Source organism: Mauremys reevesii, linkage group 10 (genome assembly GCF_016161935.1).
Source record: "Mauremys reevesii isolate NIE-2019 linkage group 10, ASM1616193v1, whole genome shotgun sequence".
NCBI lineage: Eukaryota > Metazoa > Chordata > Testudines > Geoemydidae > Mauremys > Mauremys reevesii.
This window is the reverse complement of record NC_052632.1, coordinates 28,189,446-28,211,323: the sequence shown is the minus strand read 5'-3', so window position 1 is coordinate 28,211,323 and position 21,878 is coordinate 28,189,446. Positions and strand designations below refer to the sequence as shown.

The 21,878-nt window shown below is 36.3% G+C and overlaps 1 protein-coding gene across 1 annotated transcript in view; it reads left to right on the top strand.

Annotated features, from left to right (window-relative positions):
• The window catches only part of LRRC49 (leucine rich repeat containing 49), a 113,726-nt gene extending 92,343 nt beyond the window's left edge, over window positions 1-21,383 (top strand). Inside the window, 5 exon segments of the mRNA XM_039492163.1 lie at window positions 6,890-7,127; window positions 8,860-9,045; window positions 14,038-14,147; window positions 16,923-17,076; window positions 20,557-21,383. Coding sequence (XP_039348097.1) covers window positions 6,890-7,127; window positions 8,860-9,045; window positions 14,038-14,147; window positions 16,923-17,076; window positions 20,557-20,760 — 892 coding nt within the window. The 3' untranslated portion in view covers window positions 20,761-21,383.
• Window positions 21,384-21,878: the final 495 nt, after the last annotated feature.

Below are 21,878 nucleotides of genomic sequence, written 5' to 3'. Positions count from 1 at the left end.
CCTTTTGTTTGAAATGTTCAAGGACCCCATGCTTTGGACTAGGGACTTGAAATTTGGCAGGTGTTTCAGGGATGTGCCTCTTGCTGTCCCAGTGAAAATCTGCCCAAATTTGGCCACTGTATAAGCCTCTGAAAAAATAGCAGTTCACACATGCTCAGTAGAGAGAACTTCAGTTTTAACAGCTAAAATCTCCAAAAACTCTGTCCTCACTGATCATGCACCTTCCCCACAAACAAACTGAACATGCTGCAGGCCAGGGCTCGTGGGAGCACCCAGAAAAACTTTCCCTGTGTAATAGCTGCTCCAGTCCAGGGTAGGGCAGGATTCTTGGATGACTCAGGCTAGTGAAGTAAAGGAGGCTATTGTCCGTAGGACCCCTGCCTCATTTGTTGCAGAAGTTGCAAAGCGTGTAGTGAATGAGGTAAGGGATTGCAGGAAGAGAAGGGAAGATTCATGGTTAAAGCAGTTGAGTACTGCCTTGGAGAATGGGATTCTATCTCCACAGAGTTCCTATGTGATACTAAACAAGTCATTTAAATCATACTTTTTAAAGGCTATGACTAAACAATTGTGTGTTCCCTCATTTTCTGGGGGTCTAACTTCAGACCCTTGGGACTTCTTTGAAGAAGTGCTGAATGCTCACAGCGAGATCTGAGCAATATGTTTCCAGCAAATAGCACTTTGTGGAGCACTGCAATGAATTTGGGTCAAATTCATTGTATAGTTTTGCCTGGAATAAAACTGTAGACAAAAATTTTGAAAACATTGAAACATTTCATTTTGAAAACGTCAAAACTTGTTTCAGTGTTTCCATTCAATCCGAATGAAATTTTTCCAGTTATTTCGTTGAGGAAAAACTGAAAAAAATAGTTTCTATTTGAAACCAACCAAATATTTTTCAGTTCGGCTAATGAACTGAAAAATCAATTATTAATATTAATGGGAATACCTGGCTCTTATATAGCACTTTCATCAGAAGATTTCAAATTATTTGTTTAGCTCTACTCTCAACTGCAATTGAAGTTAATGGATTCTACGTTTGAATATATAAAGTGCCATATAATGGTAAGTATTCTGAAAAATCAGGTCCTAGCCATCGCAAATTTGGCACTCAAAATTAGTGGAAGCTTTTGATATTAATCTTTGTATGCCTTAGCTTCCCAACTGTAAAATTGGGATAATAGTGCCACTCATTTCATGGAGTTTGCAAAGATAAATTAATGTTTGTGAAGCACTCAGCTACTGTAGTGGAAAAGCCCATGAGGAAATTAATAATTTTATCTTCAGAGCAGGGTTTGAATAATGTGCTGGAAATAAGGCCTATGACCGCACATTGAACAATGAGGAAAAAACAGCTATTGAATAGCAGCTCATTAATTGATCACTGCCCATTCTGTGGACTGAATGAGGCAGGGGTCCTGTAGAAAGAGTTATACAGGTCTGTCTCATCTTACGCTGGGGTTACGTTCCGCAGTCAGCGCGTAAAGCGAAAATCGCATATAGTCAAAATTACATTGAGTGTAATGGCGGGCAGAATCGCCCGCACTAGAGGTACAGTATTTAAATTATTATTCTCTTTTTTGTTTTTTTTCTTGTTTTTGCTGACCGCGTAAAGCTGAAATCGCGCATGTTAAATGCGCCTAAGATGCGACAGACCTATATGATTATATACATAAAGACTGTCACAATTAATAATCACAGGAGGGGCAAATTAATGTTACACAGGCAACTTTAATTCTGACATTTCCTAACTTTTGAGTGTTGGACCTAGCAACTTGAATTTCCTTTTAACGTCTTTGTAATATTTTCATTCTAATATACAGTGTCTGTTATATGTAACACCCTGAGAAGCAGTAATCTGGTATTTTGTGTTTTTTTATATTGTACAACTACTTAGAAGAAAACAATTTGTCTAATATGCCTAGATGGATATTTAGGCCATGATTTGTCAGAGAACAATGTTTCTGATAATGCCGGGGGGAAAAAAAAGAGAGAGACATAATCTCACATTCACATAAGTAGCAGACAAAGGCTCAGATCCTGCATAAGGTGCACTGGTATGGACTCCTGCTACTTATGTACATTGATAGTTGCATAATTCTTTTTGTTTCATTAGAAGTATCAGAGGCATTATCTCTACCTTGTTATAAAGGAATTCTTGCTACTAATTGGGTAAAACTGAGAGTGAGTTAAAGTTTATCAAACTTCAAAGTTTTGATAAATTTTTAGACAATTTAGGAAGTTAGATCACTATTCTTCATTCATTTTAATCCCTTTCCATCTCCTGTTGGCCCTATTGTTCTTTGTGACTATACACTTGCATAGTCAGTCTCCTCCCCTGTGAAATATACACTGCTCTTTTCACATTAGAGAACAATGGTAAGATTTCAGAATTGAAGGGAGCACAAAGACCTGTTAAAATTTTTGAAATAAATATTAAAAGTAAAAGAAGACTGAATGAAACAACTCTTGCTGATTTCTATGAATCACATAAAATTGTTACATTTAATTAAGTTGGGAAAAGGCTTCAGTTGAATAAAACCCATGTCCAAATCAGGCTTTTAATTGTAATTCTTTGTTACTTATTTCCACAGAGAAGATGATACCCAGAGTAATCTGAGAGGTATTAATGTCCTGCTCTAAAGTCAGATTTGTTCAATGGACTTCAGAAAACTGCTTCAAAATATAAATAATTACGTCATTCTAACCCACCCTTCTTCCTTTATTCTGCTATGTCATAATAGTAATAGGTCAGTTATTTCTAGTGCAACTTCTCACACACAGAAGCATAGAATATCAGGGTTGGAAGGGACCTCAGGAGGTCATCTAGTCCAACACCCTGCTCAAAGCAGGACCAATCCCCAACTAAATCATCCTAGCCAGGGCACATATAAGAATGCTCATAAGTGGTAGGAATCTGTGATAGACAAGAGATGATTTATGTCAGCCGTACAAAGACAGGATTACACAATTTCTGTGTGTATGCAACAGTTATACATTGATCATGCAAATGATGAACAATAGTTTTACCATCCAGAGTTGCTGTCCCCGGTCCCAGATTTCTGCAGCTATTTGCCACTAACCCATAGATCCTTCAGCTGGTAATTTACAAAAATGTTCCAGTCTCTATTCTAGAATTATATCAATGATTGCCAAATGATTTCCCACTCCCACACTTCCTTTGCTTGGAGTTTTGACTCTGTTTCTCAGTTGTGTGACCACAAAATGTTTGAAGTATAATTCTGCTTTCCAGATGCAATGCTGCTATTTTTTTATTTTTATTTTTTTTGTTGCTATCTAACTAGCTAACCACCACTATAGCTAAATAACTGGATTTATTAGATTGCTTCTCTAACCAAACATCTCAAAACTTCATTAAAATACCACTGTTAGCATTAGACACCTTGTTCAAACATTATTGTATCCTGATATTGATATTGCCATGTACAGCCGGGGTATTTAATATAGTAATTCGACAGCATATCCAACATAGCTGTAGAATATCCATATATCAGCTATTTTAAGATTAAAGCAGGGAGTGAGTAAAGTGGTGAGTCTGCATGTTTTAAGTATGTACTGCCTCATAACCATAGGAGGTGCTGATTTATTGATCACCAGAAATTACTTTTACACAAATCAAGGTCCCTCTCATTTTAAAATTCAGTGGGTAACAAGTTGGAACAAAGTCCTCTATCCTAATTCTAAATCACTTGTGCAAATTATATCTTAATCAATACAAGATGCAAAATATTACAGCTGCAGCAGATTAACATTAATATGTTAATGGATTCACTGTTTGGACTGCTTGAGAAGACTCTTCTTTAATAGAACTTAAAAAATGTTTTCCATGCAGTTGTAGGAAAGATCTTGGTGTAATATTTTCTTTACTTACATTGGATACTGGTTGTGAAGTTGGTTTATTTTTGGTAATTTCCTGACTATGAATGTTGTGACTTTTTTTAGCCAAACCTATTATAATAAAATACAATGTATAAAATAAACTTTCATGCTATTTTGTAAGTTGTCATTTAAATTTGTAAAATCAGTGTTGTAGAAATCATACTGCTTTTTTTTTTAAAAATTACAAAAATGTCAAATTATACTAAACATTCAAACAAAGCAAACTTTATCTGCACCTTTTAGAATGTCTTCATGCAATTCTGGGTGTCTTAACTTTTTGTATTGGTGATCTAGGCACTAAAGACTGATCTCTCCCTCTGTATGCCTAGTACCAATTTACGGGACTCCCACCTGAGTGAGTTTTAAGCTGTTCAGCCACTTTTTTCATTTTGAATTTCTGTTTTATTTTTATAAATCTTAATATTCTCTTTCCTCTACAAAACAAGAACATTTCTTCCAGCCCAGTCAGTGAAGGAAACATTTTTATCCTTTATCTGGCCAGTAGGTAATTAAATAATGCAATGAGAGTGGAGATGCTTCTGAATCCATGTCACTGTGATAAACTGCAGCAGTTGGCTTTGGTGTGGAGGGTGATAGTGTGAGGTATAAACCCTCTTACCTGATCAAACCAGTCAGCTGTTCTGTTTCTCTAAAAGTTCTTTCTCTTATGCTCTTTGCTAAAATTGAATAGTCAGTAAGGCTAGCCAGAAAACAGCAATTCTGTTTTGCAAAATATTTCAGTATTTTGAAATTTGTTTTTGTTCCACATTGGGATAAACAGGAGATCTTCTGAATTTCCTCACTCACACTCACTCACACGTACATCCTGATGGTTATGGAAGTCACCTGGGAAGTGGGAGACAGAGGCTCAAATCCTTGCCCTGCCTGATTTGAAGACGGGACTTGAATCTGGGTCTCCAATATCCATGCCCTAACAGTTCAGCTGTAGAGTCAGTGTGTCTCTGTCGTGTGTCCGCCGCCGCCCCCCCCCGACACACATCCCTTCATTCTCCCCAAAAAAATAAAATAAAAAAAATCTTGGTCCTGAGAAATGTTCCTAGTTAATTTTTCAACAAAATGGAATTTTTCAACACAGAAAGTTTCATCAAATTTTTTTGCAGTTAGTTCTAATAGTCAAAGGGGAGAGGTCACAGTTGCATATCTGGAGTCTGACTGCTGTAAAAGTGGAAGAAAGTCAAAAATGCTTTTGGAGATGGACAAAAAGCAATTGTCTCTACTCATATAGGTGAATGTTAGAGTGAAAGATATGTCCAGTTCAATTCTTCATCTTCTTTCTCAGAATGATACACTGTCTCTCAAGAGAAATGAAGATTTACAATAAATGAAGATATCTAGCAGAGAAAACTCACAGTTGGAATTTGATATATTATCTTTGAAGACAATTCAACACAGCTGTACAAGACCTTTAAAAAAATTTATTTAGTAGTAGTGAGCCAACGTATAGTTTGTGAAAAATTGAGCCCTACTTCTCCAGAAGTTAGCATGTTTGATGCTGATTAGTTGGGAAGAAAAAAAAGGGAGTTCTTCCAGCTATGGGTCTGGGCTATAATTTATTTTAATACCACCAGAATTAGTCACTTTAAAATGTTAGATTTCCTTCAGGCCAGAAGAAGCTGGGAAAGTTGTGAGGCTATTAGACTTAAGTGTCTGGCTGATCTTCAAAAATTGAGTAGTTCTGGTCAATCAAAAGAGGTTTTGACAGGCTCTTTTTAAGGAGCAATAACCACGCCCTATCAGGGTAAGGATCTAGTTGAAATGTGTGGCCTGTGTGTATAGCAGACACAGATTGTCTTACTGCAGGGCTAAGAAAATGCCCTGTTGGGTAAAAATGATTCTTGCTTGGTAGAAATAAACCAGGCCTAAGTGATGGTCCCTGGAAGAATCAGTGTTGTTGTTTTTTTTTCTATCTGAAACCTATAAATGGCTGTCTACAGCACCTTGACATATTGTTGCTTCAATATGACAAGTTGGGTCAAGGGGGGAAAACCCCAAAACCAAGCCTGGAGCTGGGTGACCATCACTCTGAGGCCTATTCTAAAGCCCATAAATTCTGTGGCATAGAATTTAATGGAAGTTTTCCTACTGATTTCAATGGGCTTTGAATCAGGCCCCTAAAGAATAGTTGTAAGTAGAAAATACTTTTAGCAAGCCATTTTCCCATCTGTGTGTGACTTAAGATTGTAGTTAGTCATAGAGTTGGATTCACTGTTTTTAATATTAAATTAATCTAGAGCCTTAGGCTGTTAAGAAGTCATCCTTGCTTCCAGTCCCACAGAATTAAATCGGGTCAATAAGACCCAAGATGTGTAGGCAATGACTTAGTATTCTCATCTTTAAGTCAAGTAATGTCTTGGTCAGAAGACATGGCATAGGGTTTTTAAGTGGTGAATGATGCAATTTATAAGAAAAAATGAAACTATTTATTCAACATTTTTGGTTAATAGCATTATTATCCCTGTTTCCTTGGTTTTGTAGTCTTTGTGTTTGATCTTAAAACAGGCTTTGATCCTGCAAACAATTACCAATGTAACGGGATTAGTTGCATGAGAAATTATTCATGTTGGGTATATTTTACAGGTCGAGTCCTTAGTTTTGTTCCCTGAATTTGAATGTAAAGGCATTTGAGCAAATGCATTCATTGAAGTTTTGTTTGTAGCAATCAAAACCAATACAAAATAGTCAAACACTTGAGCCACAATTTTAAAATGATTGCTAATTTTGGGTGCCACAGAGTTGGGGTGCCCAGCTCCAGTGATACTGTGCATCCACATTATTTGATGGCATTTATAGCATCTCTGAAAATCAGGGTCTAGGTGTCTCAAGTTGGAAACCCAAAATTGTGGATATTTTTGAGAGGTTAGGCTTTGGTGTAAAGTGTAGGACTTCTCGAATATTAATATTCACTTCAATCAAATGCCCCAAAAGATATCTTCTCTTTTATATTACATCTGTTTATTTCCCCTCACAGGTCTCTTGACACAATACTGAGCAATGCTGTACAAGGCTTATCTGTCCTCGATTCTCATTTAGTCGAAGTGGAGGGAGACACTCTTTACTTGTATGGTTCTGGAGCTCTGGAATCCCTGGATCGAAACTGGAGCGTTCAAACAGCTGGAACTGTCATCACAGTCTCCTTTATGTTCATAGAATTTGATGAAATTGTTCAAGTGCTACCAAAACTGAAGATCAGATTTCCTAATTCTGCGGTAAGACATTTTCTCTGAGACTTCAGCAATCTGAATAGCCACAGAATATATGGATGATCTTTATTAACACCTTATTTTGGTCAAGTAACCTTTAGTTTTCAGCCCATTATCACTTATGTATATGAATTTGGGTTATTTGTATAACTCTTCAGTTTTGTCTATATTGTACTTTTGACTTGATAAGGCCTTCTTGATTGAGCAAGAGACTTGAGTCAGAATTCTCAAAGGGAATTGAGGGATTCCTCTTAGGTTGGAAATTTATTTCTGACACAAACATTTCTTTTGGCCCTTCATAAAATAGAAAAGGGTTGCTAAATTGTGAGATGGAAATACAATACTTTTACATTGTTGATCCATTATTTCCATGTATCAAGAAGTATTTGTTTGTGTATCAAGGCAAGCATCTGAACAGCTGGCAACAGAGAGGTCAGAGGTGGTGCTGGTTAAGCAAAGAACTCTCTGGAGTTCTGTGGTTCTTGCTCAACCGAAAAAACTAAATGTGCAAAGTCTCTGGCCACATTCCCTCCAGGCAATGTGGGTCTGTAAAATCAAAGCAAATAACATAAAACTAACTAGAACAGTATCAACAGGTAGGCTCATGTGCCTTCATAGTTCCCTGTCTTGGTTTCTGGTCAACAAACCTCTGTCTCTCCTTCTCATAAAGATACCCCATGCTCTTTTTTGGAAGGTTCTGAGCTTAATTGAGCATACCTTGCTTCAGTTCAGGCAGGTATTTCCAGCTACGAATTCAAAATCCCAGCAAAGGTTTTTAACCCCTCAAAATTTCATTCTGCTATCAGGCTCATCGTGGTCTCCTTTTAGGGGTGCTTGGAAGGAGCAGAATAATTGAGCGATTCTATGACCTGTACAGCTGGTACAACCAGGAAGCAATCAAACTCTACATACTCAAAATATTTCTTGCTTATTTCCTTGCTTGCAATGTAGAAATATCTCATTCTTTTCTTTCTTTGCAAAGTTTAAGCAAATCTTGTTGTTGCAACACTTCTACAGAGGGGCATGGGGTTTTGCCTCTCTTATTGCTAATGACCCAATTTAAACCCAAGGAATCACAATGATGGTATAATAAATGTGTGATTAAACCAATCATCCAAAAAACTGGGGAATTGAATCCTATACACCTATAACTTAGTCAAAACAGTTACGGCTAAGTGTCTGTATTAAGTGACCATAGCATTATACATACTTGAAAAAGTTATGGTCACACCTTGCTGAAAACGTACAACCCAATTAACGCCTATTGTATTTTTACATGCTTTAATACTCACTCGATTAATTTTCATCATTTTTTTCATAAAGAATACAGACAAGCTATGACTGTGCACTTACTCTTTCAAGTGAAGAAGATTGTAAATGCTAAGGTTTTCCCACTCTGAGACCACCAGATGTCTGTATCACTAAGATCTCTTATTTTATTTTCTAGTTTTTATTTTAATATATTGGATACAAAAGGGAGAGGGCTTCTTTTTAAAGAGGGGAAGGCATCATGTGTCACATTGTTTTGAAGAAGTATTAAAAGCTCTACACATCAAGTGAGCCCAGTTGCTTAGATGGGCCCAAGAGCTGGTTATTCATGTCTAAGGAGAATTGAAGTAGCATGGAATGGAGCTGATCTAACACTGAGCTTGATGTCTGTAACACAGTTGTGTTGCCTTACTATTATGTGTCCTTCTCAGTAAATATAACATAGTTCATGTCTGTTTTTTTGTTACAGCACCTGAAGTTTAAGGAGACAAATATTGTCATGATGCAGCAGTTTAATGCATTAGCACAGGTGCGTCGCATTGAACAGTTGACAGTTGATCCTCAGGGAAATCCAGTTGTCAACTTTACTCTCTGGAAATACTATGTTCTGTTTAGACTGAACCATTTTAATCTGCAGAAGATAAATGGAACTGAGGTAAGAGGAAGTAATATTTTTTTTTTAGGAATACAAAGAACGTGTAACTTCCCTCTCAAAAGTATTCCTATAAAATGAATGCTCATTAATGGAAAGAACAGATTCTTATTTCATAAATTTATATTGATTATATATTAATAAAATTAATAGAGCCACTCCATTCATTCTAATACAGAAGTAAAAAAGATGTAAATATACTTCCCCACATAATTTACTTTGCTCTGCATTTGTCAAACTAAATCTGTTATTTTTACTTATGTAGCCCCCCCAAAATACCTTTGTTCCTATAGCTCTTGGTAATTGGAAAAGACAATTCAACCCTATTCCTGAGTACATATGATAAAGAAACACAAATCAATGTGTCTATTTGTATTATTTTTTTTAATTTTAAAGAATTCAGACACTTCACCTCTTCAGTTTCTTGTAACAAGTTTTTCTCTGGTTTATTATAATATGTTTGAAAGGATTTTAAATATTGGCACTGAATATATGTATTTAGGGCTGTCAAGCGATTAAAAAAAATAACTGTGATTAATCGCACTGTTAAACAATAATAGAATACCATTTATTTGAATATTTTGGATGTTTTCTACATTTTCAAATATATTGATTTCAATTACAAAACAGAATACAAAGGATACAATGCTCACTTTATATTTATTTTTATTACATGTATTTGCACTGTAAAAAACAGAAGAAATAGTATTTTTCAATTCACCCAATACAAGTACTGTAATGCAATCTCTTTATCATGAAAGTTGAACTTACAAATGTAGAATTATGTAAAAAACCAAAACCTGCATTCAAAAATAAAGCAATATAAAATTTTAGACCTTGCAAGTCCACTCAGTCCTACTCCTTGTTCAGCAAATCACAGACAAATAAGTTTGTTTATAGTTGCAGGAGATAATGCTGCCCACTTCTGGTTTACAGTGTCAACTGAAAGTGAGAACAGGCGTTCTCATGCTACTGTTGTAGCTGGCATTGCAAGATATTTACATGCCAGATGCTCTAAAGATTTATGTCTCGTCATGCTTCAACCAGCAGAAGGTTGATTTTCTTTTTTGGTGATTCGGGTTCTGTAGTTTCTGCATTGGAATTTTGCTCTTTTAAGACTTCCGAAAGCATGCTCCACACCTCATCCCTCTCAGATTCTTAAACCTTAGGTTGAGTGCTGTAGCTATCTTTAGAAATCTCACATTGGTTCCTTCTTTGCATTTTGTGAAATCTGCAGTGAAAGTGTTCTTAAAATGAACATGTGCTAGGTCATTATCTGAGACTGCTATAACATGAAATATATGGCAGAAGGCAGATAAAACAGAGCAGGGGACATACAATTCTCCCCCAAGGAGTTCAGTCACAAATTTAATTAACGCATTATTTTTTTAACAAGCGTCATCAGCATGGAAGCATGACGGGGCATATGAATGTTTAGCAGGGCCGGCTCTACAGTTTTCGCCGCCCCAAGCAGCGCACCGAATTGCCGCCGTGGGCGGTGGGGGCAGTCCGTGTGCCCTTAGGGCGGCAGGCGCGTTTCCACGGTGGCAGTAGTTTGGCGGAAGCTTCTATGTTTAGCTGAAGCCGCCGCAGACAGCTAAACATAGAAGCTGCCACCGAATTGCCGCCACCACGGAAACACGCCTGCCACCCTAACGGTGCACGGACTGCCCCCGCTGTCCGTGGCGGCAATTCGGCGCGCTGCTTGGGGGCAAAACAACAGGGACTTCCGCCGCTTGCAGATTGCCGCCCCAAGCACCAGCTTGGAATGCTGGTGCCTGGAGCCGGCCCTGATGTTTAGCATATCTGGCACGTAGATATCTTGCAATGCCGGCTACAGAAGTGCCATGCACATGCCTGTTCTCACTTTCTGGTGACGTAAATAAGAAGAGGGCAGCATTATCTCCTGCAAATGTAAACAGACTTGTTTTTAGCGATTGGATGAACAAGAAGTAGAACTGAGTAGACTTGTAGGCTCTGAAGTTTTTCGTTTTTTTTGTTTTTGAGTGCAGTTATGTAACAAAAAAAAACTACATTTGTAAGTTGCGTTTTCACGATAAAGAGATTGCACTACAATACTTGTAGGAGGTGAACTGAAAAATACTATTTCTTTTGTTAATCAGTTTTACAGTGCAAATATTTGTAATAAAAATAATATACACTTTGATTTCAGTGACAACACAGAATACAATATATATTAAAATGTAGAAAAATATTTAATAAATTTCAATTGGTATTCTGTTTAACAGTGCGATTAAAACTGCGATTAATTGTAATTAATTTTTTTGAGTTAATCGCGTGAGTTAACTGCGATTAGTCGACAGCCCTAATATATATATAAGCATACTTGACAGCTGGTTTTAGTACAGCACATTATTATTTATATAGTATTTTTTAACTCCAGGAACAGCATATACATAAAATCTCAAATATTTTCTTCATCACCACTCCATGAAATGGAATCCTTGATTTTTTACCTCTTACACAAAATCATTGTTCAAAGTGCAAAGAAAGGGAGTACATTAATACTGGTACACATCAGCACCTTGTGTACCCATTTGCACCAGTGCAAAGTGGGTGTAAAAGCTACCATCTGATCTGGATAAATTATACATCTGTCGTGCACCAAGGGCTCAGTCAAGCAAGGTGCTGAGAACTATAGCCCTGATACAACTCTTAAATACATACTTAAATTTAAGCATGAGATTAGTCAGGTGCTTTACAGTTAAGTGTTTTGTGGGATCATGGCCAGGATGTTCAACACCTTGTAGGACTGAAATCTCACTTTGCATTTGTGTAAATGATTATACCAATTTCAGGATTACAGTGATTTGAGCTGTCTATATAGAGTGTAATTCCAAAAAGTTGTACCTATGGATGTTGAGAAGTTAAAGTGCAGTAGTTATATTTGTTTATCCATATTTCTCATTAACAAAATATCTACCAGAAACTTAAATAATTACACTGTAAAAATCTTATGAGAAATCGTACATTAAATGTCTAGTATTTTAAATTGATCATTATATTTTGTTTTTAATTGACTGTATCAGATAACTAATAAAGTATATAGAAATTTGAACTCTATAATTTACTCTTTTTTTAGCTGTATCCAGCACACATTACTCATGCAACATAGGAAGAGAGGGTTAAAGAGCTAAACTGAACTAAAAGCTCCCACGGGGAGGAAACTAGAAAGCAAAAATGTCTCCTTTTAATTGTGCTATATCTTAAAAAGAAAACAAGTCATTAAACTTCTAATACTATTTTGGGTGGACTTTTTCTTAAACATAAATAACCCCAGGAGAACATTTTGAAATAAAATAAGTAGCACAGTATAAAGTTGTTTTTTTCTCCTTTAAATTTACTGATCATGAACTCTTTTAAAAGGTGCCTGTTAAAAAGTTTGGATTTGTAAGACTGAATATGGCTTTTAAAAGCTTGCTTGTCAATTTATGCTATGTATGTATTTAAATGTTGTATCTTCATGCAACATTTACTGCACCATTTAAAGTGCAAACATGTTTTTAGGTTTTAAAGAGTTCTTCAGCCTGCAATAATAAAATATAAAATAAATCCTCCCTGCTTATCCCACAACTCCTCAGAAAAGTCTAAGTAATTAGGCCTTCCAGAATGCTCTGTCAACAAACTCAGGTTTGAAAGAAAAGCCATGAAACTTATCCACGAGCCAAACCCACACTTGAGAGAAGAGCTGTGTGCTAACCAGCTCCCCACAACAAATGGTCTGTACTCCCAGGCCTCAGCCTACTATATGGGCTGGCCGTGAAGTGCCCAACCCTCTTTTAATGTAGTTTCACAAGTGTAAATTTTCCTAATCTTGACAAACCCCTGGACAACATAACAAACCAGTGCACATTTAATTGTGGAACTTTACAAGACATTTAGCAGCAAAGATGTATAGTTTGCAAATGACAGGGTAGATTTAATGAGTATTGTGTATGCATATTTTCTTGACATTATATGCTAGTAAGGAGCATTGATAATGCATTTGTAGTTCCCTAAGTGCTGTTACCATTGCATCCTTTGGTGATAAATGGTACCAAGAACACACTAGAGGTTTCACTGAAGAATAGCATTCTTATTTAACGTTTGCATATAGCACACACTGACTGCCTTGGGGAATTTTACAGTAACATAACACGATGCTGGGAAAGAAGACATCAGACAAGGGGAATGTTTGTGTTGCTCATTTTTTATTTGAAATTGAATAGATTTTATTTAGATGTCGGGAGGGGTGAGCATCATTAGAGAGTTTGGAGGGGAAAAGAATTGGGCTTTGAAGTACATGGTGTCATTTCATCAACAGTTTGAAATTATCTTAAAGACACAGCTGTAATTTTATGCTGGAGCAACAGTATAGTTCATGTTTAGGAAAGTAAAGTATTAGGGGAAGAAATAATTTTACTGGACTGGGAAAGGCCAGCCAGTTAGCCCTTACCGAAAAAAAAAATCTTTCAGTAAAGACTGTCCCATAGTGCTGCCAAAGTCACAGAGACCATGGCTTATCTTCCATCAGCTAAGTGCTTAGAGACCTTTCACTTCTGCATCACAACTGGATCAGAAACTTTTCTATTATATCTCTGTAAATTTATGCAACATGGTAAAGAATTAACCTGTTTGGGCTGGAACACTCAGGGTGGAAGAACTGATCATTTAATGAGCAGTATCTTGAAACACAGAATATCAGATTGTATGCATCAAAGTTTCCAGAGTTGGTAGAAAATAATAAGTAATACAAGCAAAAGTAACTTGTGTGATTGCTCTTTGAATATATTGAAGATGCCAATAAAAGTAAATCTAAATTTTGAAAAAGTCGTAGGGATATATTGTTTCCTTTCCTTAAATATGCCTGGAATATCTCTGGTATGCAGTGTTTTATAGCACATATTTTAACTGATTTGATTTGTGCTGGTCATTTCTGAACATGAGTAGGTCTTACTATTTGTAAAAATTTTCCATTTCTATTTTTTTTCACAGGTTACTCAAAATGATATAGTAATGGCTGAAAGGCTCTTTGGCATTCTTGCACATGTAGCATCTTCTGAATTGCCTCAGTATCGCCTGCTTTCGCTACTTGGAGAATCAAGGTAAAAAGTTATTTTAAATGGTTTAAACGTTTTTTATAGCCATAGAAATTATATTTTTACCATAATTTTGTTTGTATAAGTGCGTTAAGAATTAAGTTAACAGTTAAATCAGTCCACCCTTCCTTTTGGTTAGGTTAGATTAATCAATCAGTTTTTTCAAAAAGAACTTGATTTTCATTTTTTTATAAAATAAAGTACTTAATAGAGAAAACACACAAAAAGCTCAATTACAATTTGATATGTGCAGTGAACTTCTAGGATGATACAGAAAATAATCACAGAGGGAGATGCCACTTTGTATTTCAGTGGCTCATAGTTTCAAAGATCTTGTACTCTAAGTGTGCACTAGAAATACTTACAGGCTTGACCTATATTTATTCAGACCAACAGTAATTCCTTACACATACAATTAGACTGTTTGGAGTATTATATTAACATAATGAAGAAGAGCAAAAGTAAATTTCATATTGGCTTGTATAAGGCCAAGTTTGATCTTACTTCCTGCATTTTACCGGTTATGAAAACTGTTGATAGTTCTTCACTGGGGACTACACAGGAGAGACTGCAGGTTTGGTTGGTTTAGGACACTCAGTGAGTGCTACTTAGCACATGCAGCTGCAGAGCACCCACTCTGATCTGAACTCTCCTTGCTCAAGTCTCAGAGCAGGGAGACTGGGATGAGCCCAGGTCAGAATTAGTACTCCATAGCCTTTCTGACACTGGATACCTTCCAAATCTTGTGGGGGGGGGGGTGTGCAGGCCAGGTCTGAAGGGAGAATGAGGTTCCTTGCCTGCTTCTCTTGTTCCACAAAAGCCAGTGCTTTTATTGTCTTAACTCTTATTCCCATCAGGCTCATGTGCTTTCTTCTGGTCCACTTCTATAATTTTTTAATGTTCAGAAATATAAACATTTAATTTTAAAATGCTTAAATTGCCTGGGGCAGAAAGCTGACGGGGTGGGTGGAATACAGACAGGGCAATGTGGAAAAGAGGAGAATGCAGGGGATGAGAATAAAAAGGAAACAGATGTGGGGAATCAGCAGAGGATGTTAAGAGAAGCAGTGTAGGAGTGGAATGGAGTTAGGGAATGCTAGAGGTGATGGCATTTAAAAGGTCCACAATGTAAGTGTCCACTGAGCTCTTCTCTTGGAATCCATGAAAGTACTGGGGTGTGAAGCCTGTTACTGTTTGGACCTTAACGAGTCCACATCTCCTTAGGAAATTTACACTGAAGATTTTGCAATATTTTCTCAGGGACAACCAGTCCAACTAGTTCCACTCCCTAGTACTGCTGTCGTGCAACCCCCTACATCTCTATAACATACCGGCACTTCCTGTGCTAAGCTCACATGGAGTCTTGCTCTCCCATGCATTGCTTGTGCCCCAAAAAGTGCTGCCTCCAGCCTTGTCCCCCACAACTTACCCACTACAGCGTTTTACTGGGTGACCAGCTGAACTGTTCCTGTCTTCATGAGTGGGGCAGCTGCTTCCCTTTATGTCCCCAACCCTGCAGATATTTGTTGGCATATGTTACTACCAAATATATATTGCTTACTTAAACCATGAGAAATGTTTTGTTTTGGAAGAAAGATACTTTTACTTACATTATTTTGTTTTGTTCCACTTCTCCATAGCATTTCTGTCACAAGCAGAAGTAGGTTTGCCTACATTTATTTCCTGAAGATCTGTTCCGTCATGTACTGTTGTTTTCACATTTACAATATACAAATAATTCTTTACACTTTTACTGCTTCCTCCAAGGATCTCAAAGTACTTAGCGAACATTTATTAAGCCTCGCTAGAGAGCCTGCAAGGTAATTAAAAGAGATCTCTAATGTCATATAAAAATATGGATTTCTTCACTCACCACTGAACTGCGGTCTCCTAAGCATCTATTTAACAATATACAGCAATACTGGTTAGAAATTTTAGGACAGAAAGCAAAGACAGTTGAAACTTATGTAGGCAAAATATAATTAATAAGAATTTGGCCAGAACACATGGGTTAACATACTCTTATGAAAATCCCTTTATAAGTAAAATGACAAATATTAAACAGATCCCACTGTATAAAATTACTAAAAAACCATAAATTTTTCTGTACATTGCAGAAATATTGAGCACTTTCTTCTTGATTCACAAATAGAATGTAGTCATACAAGTTGAACAAAGTCCTTGGGAATATAATGCACTATATATATGCATTTCTGTTAATAGGGAGCTGATATAGGACATGATCGAAGATGTCCATACATATAAGTGTACTGTTTATCTGATTCCAGTGTCATGTGTTGGGCAGCGCTTACTGAGTTACGTACTAGAGACACAGAAATAATTTTAATGGGTGTTTCATAGTTGAAATATATGACAATTAACAGTTTTGACATTGTAAAATAAAAGGTGTTTAAAAGTTTGTGGAAAAGAAGTTTCAATTGTATTTTTAGATTTCTATGAGTACTTTTACTTTAAGTACTTTTCTTAAGTTGTATGTTTTTTTTCCATTTTGGAGCCCTGTTATGGTATGTGTCAAAACAAGCATTTGTCTTAATAGTCTGCAGTTGTGATGGGACAAAATAATGGATGGATATCTCTGGGACCTTCTGTATATATCAAGGCTGCAGGATGCAATAAACCAAAAACTCCTAAACTCAATGTTCAAAGCAACCAAAAAAAAAAAAAGAGGGGGGGTGTTACATAAAAACACTGAAAAGCATTTGCGCTTTAATAAAGCCTCAGATAATTAAATCTGTAAATCTTTTTACTGTCGTTCTACAGGAAGAAACAATTCTGTTATATGCTAGAGGCAAAGGGGAAGAAATCTGGGATTGTCAGTGAAGAAAGTAATGACGACAGAAGAGTTGGAGGAGAAAATGCAAGTCGAGCTATACTGAATTATACCACAAGGGAGCTTCATACAGAAAAGCTTGAGGTAAACGTGTTCGTTTGAGGATCCTGTGAAGATCATATACTCTGAAACATTACAAATATATATTTTTTCTTTTGGGTGGCTTATTTAATTTTTAATCAGTTTTCCTATATTTTATTTGCCTGAAATAATGTTATTCACTTTCACCAACTGAAAGAGTTTACAGGGTACTTCCAGACTTCTCTGGGACCCAGTGACTAACATCCATATTATAGCAATGGTGCCATGAAAAATCTGTAAATTTTAATAATCTAATACAGTTAAAAATAAATAATGTTTTATTAAAAATAAGTATATAGACCAATTTCTGCTTTCAGATGTGCCAGCATGGCTCCCACTGACTTCAGCCAAGGGCAATCCTTGTCATTCCTTCGGCACTCCTAGGCTCTCAGTCTAGTTCTGCTCTGCTTGTGAGCTCCCTCTCTGAGGGTAGGTCTTCACTTACCTGCCCCGTCGACGCGGCGAGTTCGACTTCTCGGAGTTCGAACTATCGCGTCTGATATAGACGCGATAGTTCGAACTCCGGAAGCGCCGCGGTCGACTCCGGTACTCCACCACTGCAAACGGCGGTGGTGGAGTCGACGGGGGAGCCGCGGACTTCAACCCCGCCGCGTCTGGACGGGTAAGTGGTTCAAATTAGGGTTCTTCGAATTCAGCTACGTTATTCACGTAGCTGAATTTGCGTACCCTAATTCGAACCCCCTTATAAGTGTGGACCAGGCCTGAGTTCTGACTTTTTGCATTGCAGACTTAAGCATATTTCAAGAAATTGTCATCAGACAGTCCTTTTAACTTAGCCTTCTACTAGCCCTGTGTACAAAGACCACCCATGAAATTTTATTATATGTCAGTTTTAGTGGGTGTCTTTGGAGTGTTAGTTCTTACATATCCCTGTTTATCATATTTGTTTGTTTTTCAACCACATGATCAAACAGTTCAGCTTACCGTTATAAAAATAACAACTATCCCAGACGGCAAGGTGGTCAGCACTGTACCCCTTAAAAAAGGGTCTTACCCGTACTGTGAAACATACTTGGATCATACATTCAGGATGCAGGACTTGTACATGGAGTATGCAAGTATAGCCTTACTTGGATTTTCTCTCCAATTTGTTGGTACCATTCAAACTGGAATTTTAAACTACTTAGAATAATGGAATACGATAGGGATAAATAAGCACAGCTTTTATAAGGGTATAGTGATTTCTCTCACACGTTAGAATCCTTTAATTTAGACAGGCTTTTAATACAGTGCCTCCCAAGAGTCTGGTAGAGACCTAGTTATGTGGAGAGATACATGTGGCGGGTTAAAATAAGACTGAGATAGGAAACACAGAGTAATAATAAATGATCATTACCAGCTTGGGAAAAGGTTGACAGTGGAGTGCCTTATAGATCCAATACTGGGGTTAGTATTGTTCAATACAGAATAGAGCCATGACAAAAATTGTTTAAATCTCGGTAGAGGAAATCTTAGTGCAGCCCTGATTTAAATAATAATAAAATGACAGACTGTCTTGTTTCAACCAAGCCCATCCTAGGTCTGCTTTTCTGGCTGCAAACCTCTGTCCTTAAGCAGGGCGAAAGAACATCTTTTCCCTCCTCTTCCTTTTGAGGGGACAGTCTTTAATAGCAGCTGTCTCCAGTCCCTACTGAGATACATTCTAGTACCCAGGTTTGTCCCTTGCTTACTCCTCAGGTTTATGAGGTGTATAAATCCCTTCACTATACTGGTAAGTAAATCAATAGTACATACTCAGCTTGATTATTGCATTGAGTTCTGGTCACCTCATCTCAAAAAGGACATAGCATGGAGGTGTGATGGGAGAAATTAAAGATACCAAAGCTGTTTAGTCTTGAAAGGAGTAGTAGTGATGGCTAAATGGTAAAGGTAATTTAAAATAATTAATGGTGTAAGCCAGTGAGTTACTCCTGTTTGCACTTTACCAGAATCAGAGGATAATAATAAAATAATGCTTTGGTGTTCATGTGATTACATTAAAACTATAGATGTGTTTTTGTTACTAGTATAGTAGTTCACACCTTATCCTTCATTATAATACTGTATTCCATATGTGGCTGCCGATTTTACTGGTTGTCACAAGGGAAAAGCAAGATAGGCAAGAACTGCCAATTCCCGCTTCACATTAACAGTAAACTAACATACTAAATGTGAACAAGTCAGACCTAATTACTGAAGACAGTAGATGAGGTTTATTGATTATTAAGTTTTCAAACTAAGCAGCTGGAAAGCATTTACTCTCCTTTTTCTCCCATAAATAATGGTCTGTGTTATTTTCATGGGCCAAGGCATGACCTAATGTTTTTAACAGTATTGTAAATCAGATGGATTAGGTATTTAGCACCAGTATAACTATTCAAAGGACAACTTGTTATGGCACTTTCTGGAAATCCTCCATAAAAAAGAATTAGTATAATTGAAGAATGACTAAAATGTGGTGCCAGTAGTTGCTCAAAATGTATTTTTTTGTCATGAAGTTAGTTTCTAGAAGTTCAGGTGGGTTTTGTACATTGCATATTGTATATTGTACATAGGCTTTGCAGAATTCAATGTTTATTTTCTTATAAATTTCAGTGGAAATATTAATATTTAAGGATTCATTTCAATTTTTTTATTTACTTTTTCACAGTTGAGTGAAATTATGGGTTGCTAGCATTTTTTTATTTCTATTGATTTAAATTTTCACAGTTGTGAGAAATTACAGGGGGCCAGACAATAATTATTTACTGACAGTAGATGTTGAGATTCAAAACATTAAAGATTTATAACCATTAAAACATTGAAATGTGATGTGCCAACATCACATTTCAAAATATACAAAATAAATATCCTTAAATCAAACTATAATAGGTTCTCAAGCAGCATTTTTCTTATTTTACCTATCTGTAAATTTCAATTATGGTCAATAGAAAAGGTGAAATTGATGTTTACTGATAAAAATGTACGGAATGCACACATCAGAGAAAATATGGAAAGGTATATGTGGACCGGTTTATTTCTCCCTACTGTAGTTTACTGTGCTGCTGTTTGAAATTTTACGTAGGCAAACAGATATTTTTCTCTGTAAATGAGTTTGCAGTGCCTAGATTTAAAAATAGTCTAAAATTTAATAGTTTGCATAATATGCTATCACTCCTATCCCCCGCAGCAACAAAAAAATCCAATTCTGTTAGAGAAAGTTAACACTGTTACTTCCAAATGGAATTTCAGAAAAAACAGTTTGAGGGTGGTTAGTTAAATGGTTATAAACTTGGATCTATGGCCCTATTTGTTTAAAAAAACTGGCTGTACAATTTGCAATTAAATTCATTTGTTAGAGAAAAGCATGGAGTGTTCTGTTTTTGTGCAGATCGCTATTTTCTTTGATTCATTAAAGTTCATTTGGCCCTTTTAAATAAAACATTATTGTTATTTAACCCTTTTTGTATGTCTTATGTCATCTATAATGGTTCTCCCATCCAGGAAATCAAGGAGAGAAAGAAATTTTGCCAGACATACATACAAGACTTAGTGAAAGAAGCTGCTGACATCAATATGAAAAATGAGTCGTTGCAGAAGCTGTGGCCTCAGATGTTCATTGAGCTTGTCAGGGATGCAGTGATAGAAATACGTAATAAAAATTCCTACATGAAACTCTGCCTACAGCGGATCACTGATCAAAAATAGCAAAGTTGATTCCTGCTGACTTGCAAGCTATTGGTCAGTATTGTATGTTATGTTTCACAAAGACATAAAACAAAAGAGTATAAAATTACCATCACTGTAGGACACTTTTTAAAGGATGCCTTTAAATTCAATGAGCTCTGTTTTTACAGCTAATGTTTCTCTCTCTAGTTTTCAAAACAAAAGTTTTCTTTTATACAAGTTTTCTTGTATACAATTCTAACAGTGCATCCTTAGCTAAAGTAATGACATAGAAATAACTTGACAACTGTGCTATGGTTTACTAAGTCTTTTGCTTTTTGTTGTTGCTGATGCTATTGCTGTAGTGCTAAAGCATTGGTTTACACTCTGATGTTTGCCTTATGGTTTTTATTGAACACTTTTGAGTTGTTTCCTTTTTGACTATTTGCTGCTGTGATTAAAAATATTCACAGTTCAGAATATTGGTGTTTTTTTTTATGAGCGGAAGCTAATAACTTATTATGTTTACACTCCCTAACCCTAATCATTTAAGACTTAATATTATTTAATACAATGGATTGTAAAACTGCATGTTGTCAGTTCATTATTGTTATAAAAGGAGTACATTTTACCAAAATAAAACTAATTGAAGATCCTCAACTAAACATACTGTGATGCTAGTTTTAATTCCAGATATTTTTCATTATTTTTCTTTTATATGTGTATAAATGTGAACTATAATGTGTAAAATACCAAAGTAAAATAAGGGGGCTTTGATTAATTTTATCATTGTTCTGTTAGGATACATACAAAATATTTATATAATTTATTCTGCCTTCTGGCTAGTAAATGATGAATTTCCAGCTCACCCCACATTCTTTGAAACATGAGACATGGAAACAATATATTAAATTCCATCTTGAAACACGATGTTTCCTTTTAAGTGCTTAGGGATGGATTTTTAAAGATATTTATATGCCTAAAGATGCAGATAGGCACAATCCCATTAAGTGCCTATGTGCTTAGTCACTTTTGAAAATCCTATTGGGTGTCTGTCTGTGTGTTTAGGTACCTAAATACCTTTGAAAATATTGGCCTTAACAATGTACTGTAGATAGTTATCTTCTCAGCAGAGGTACAGTGTAGCACCTCATTTGCTG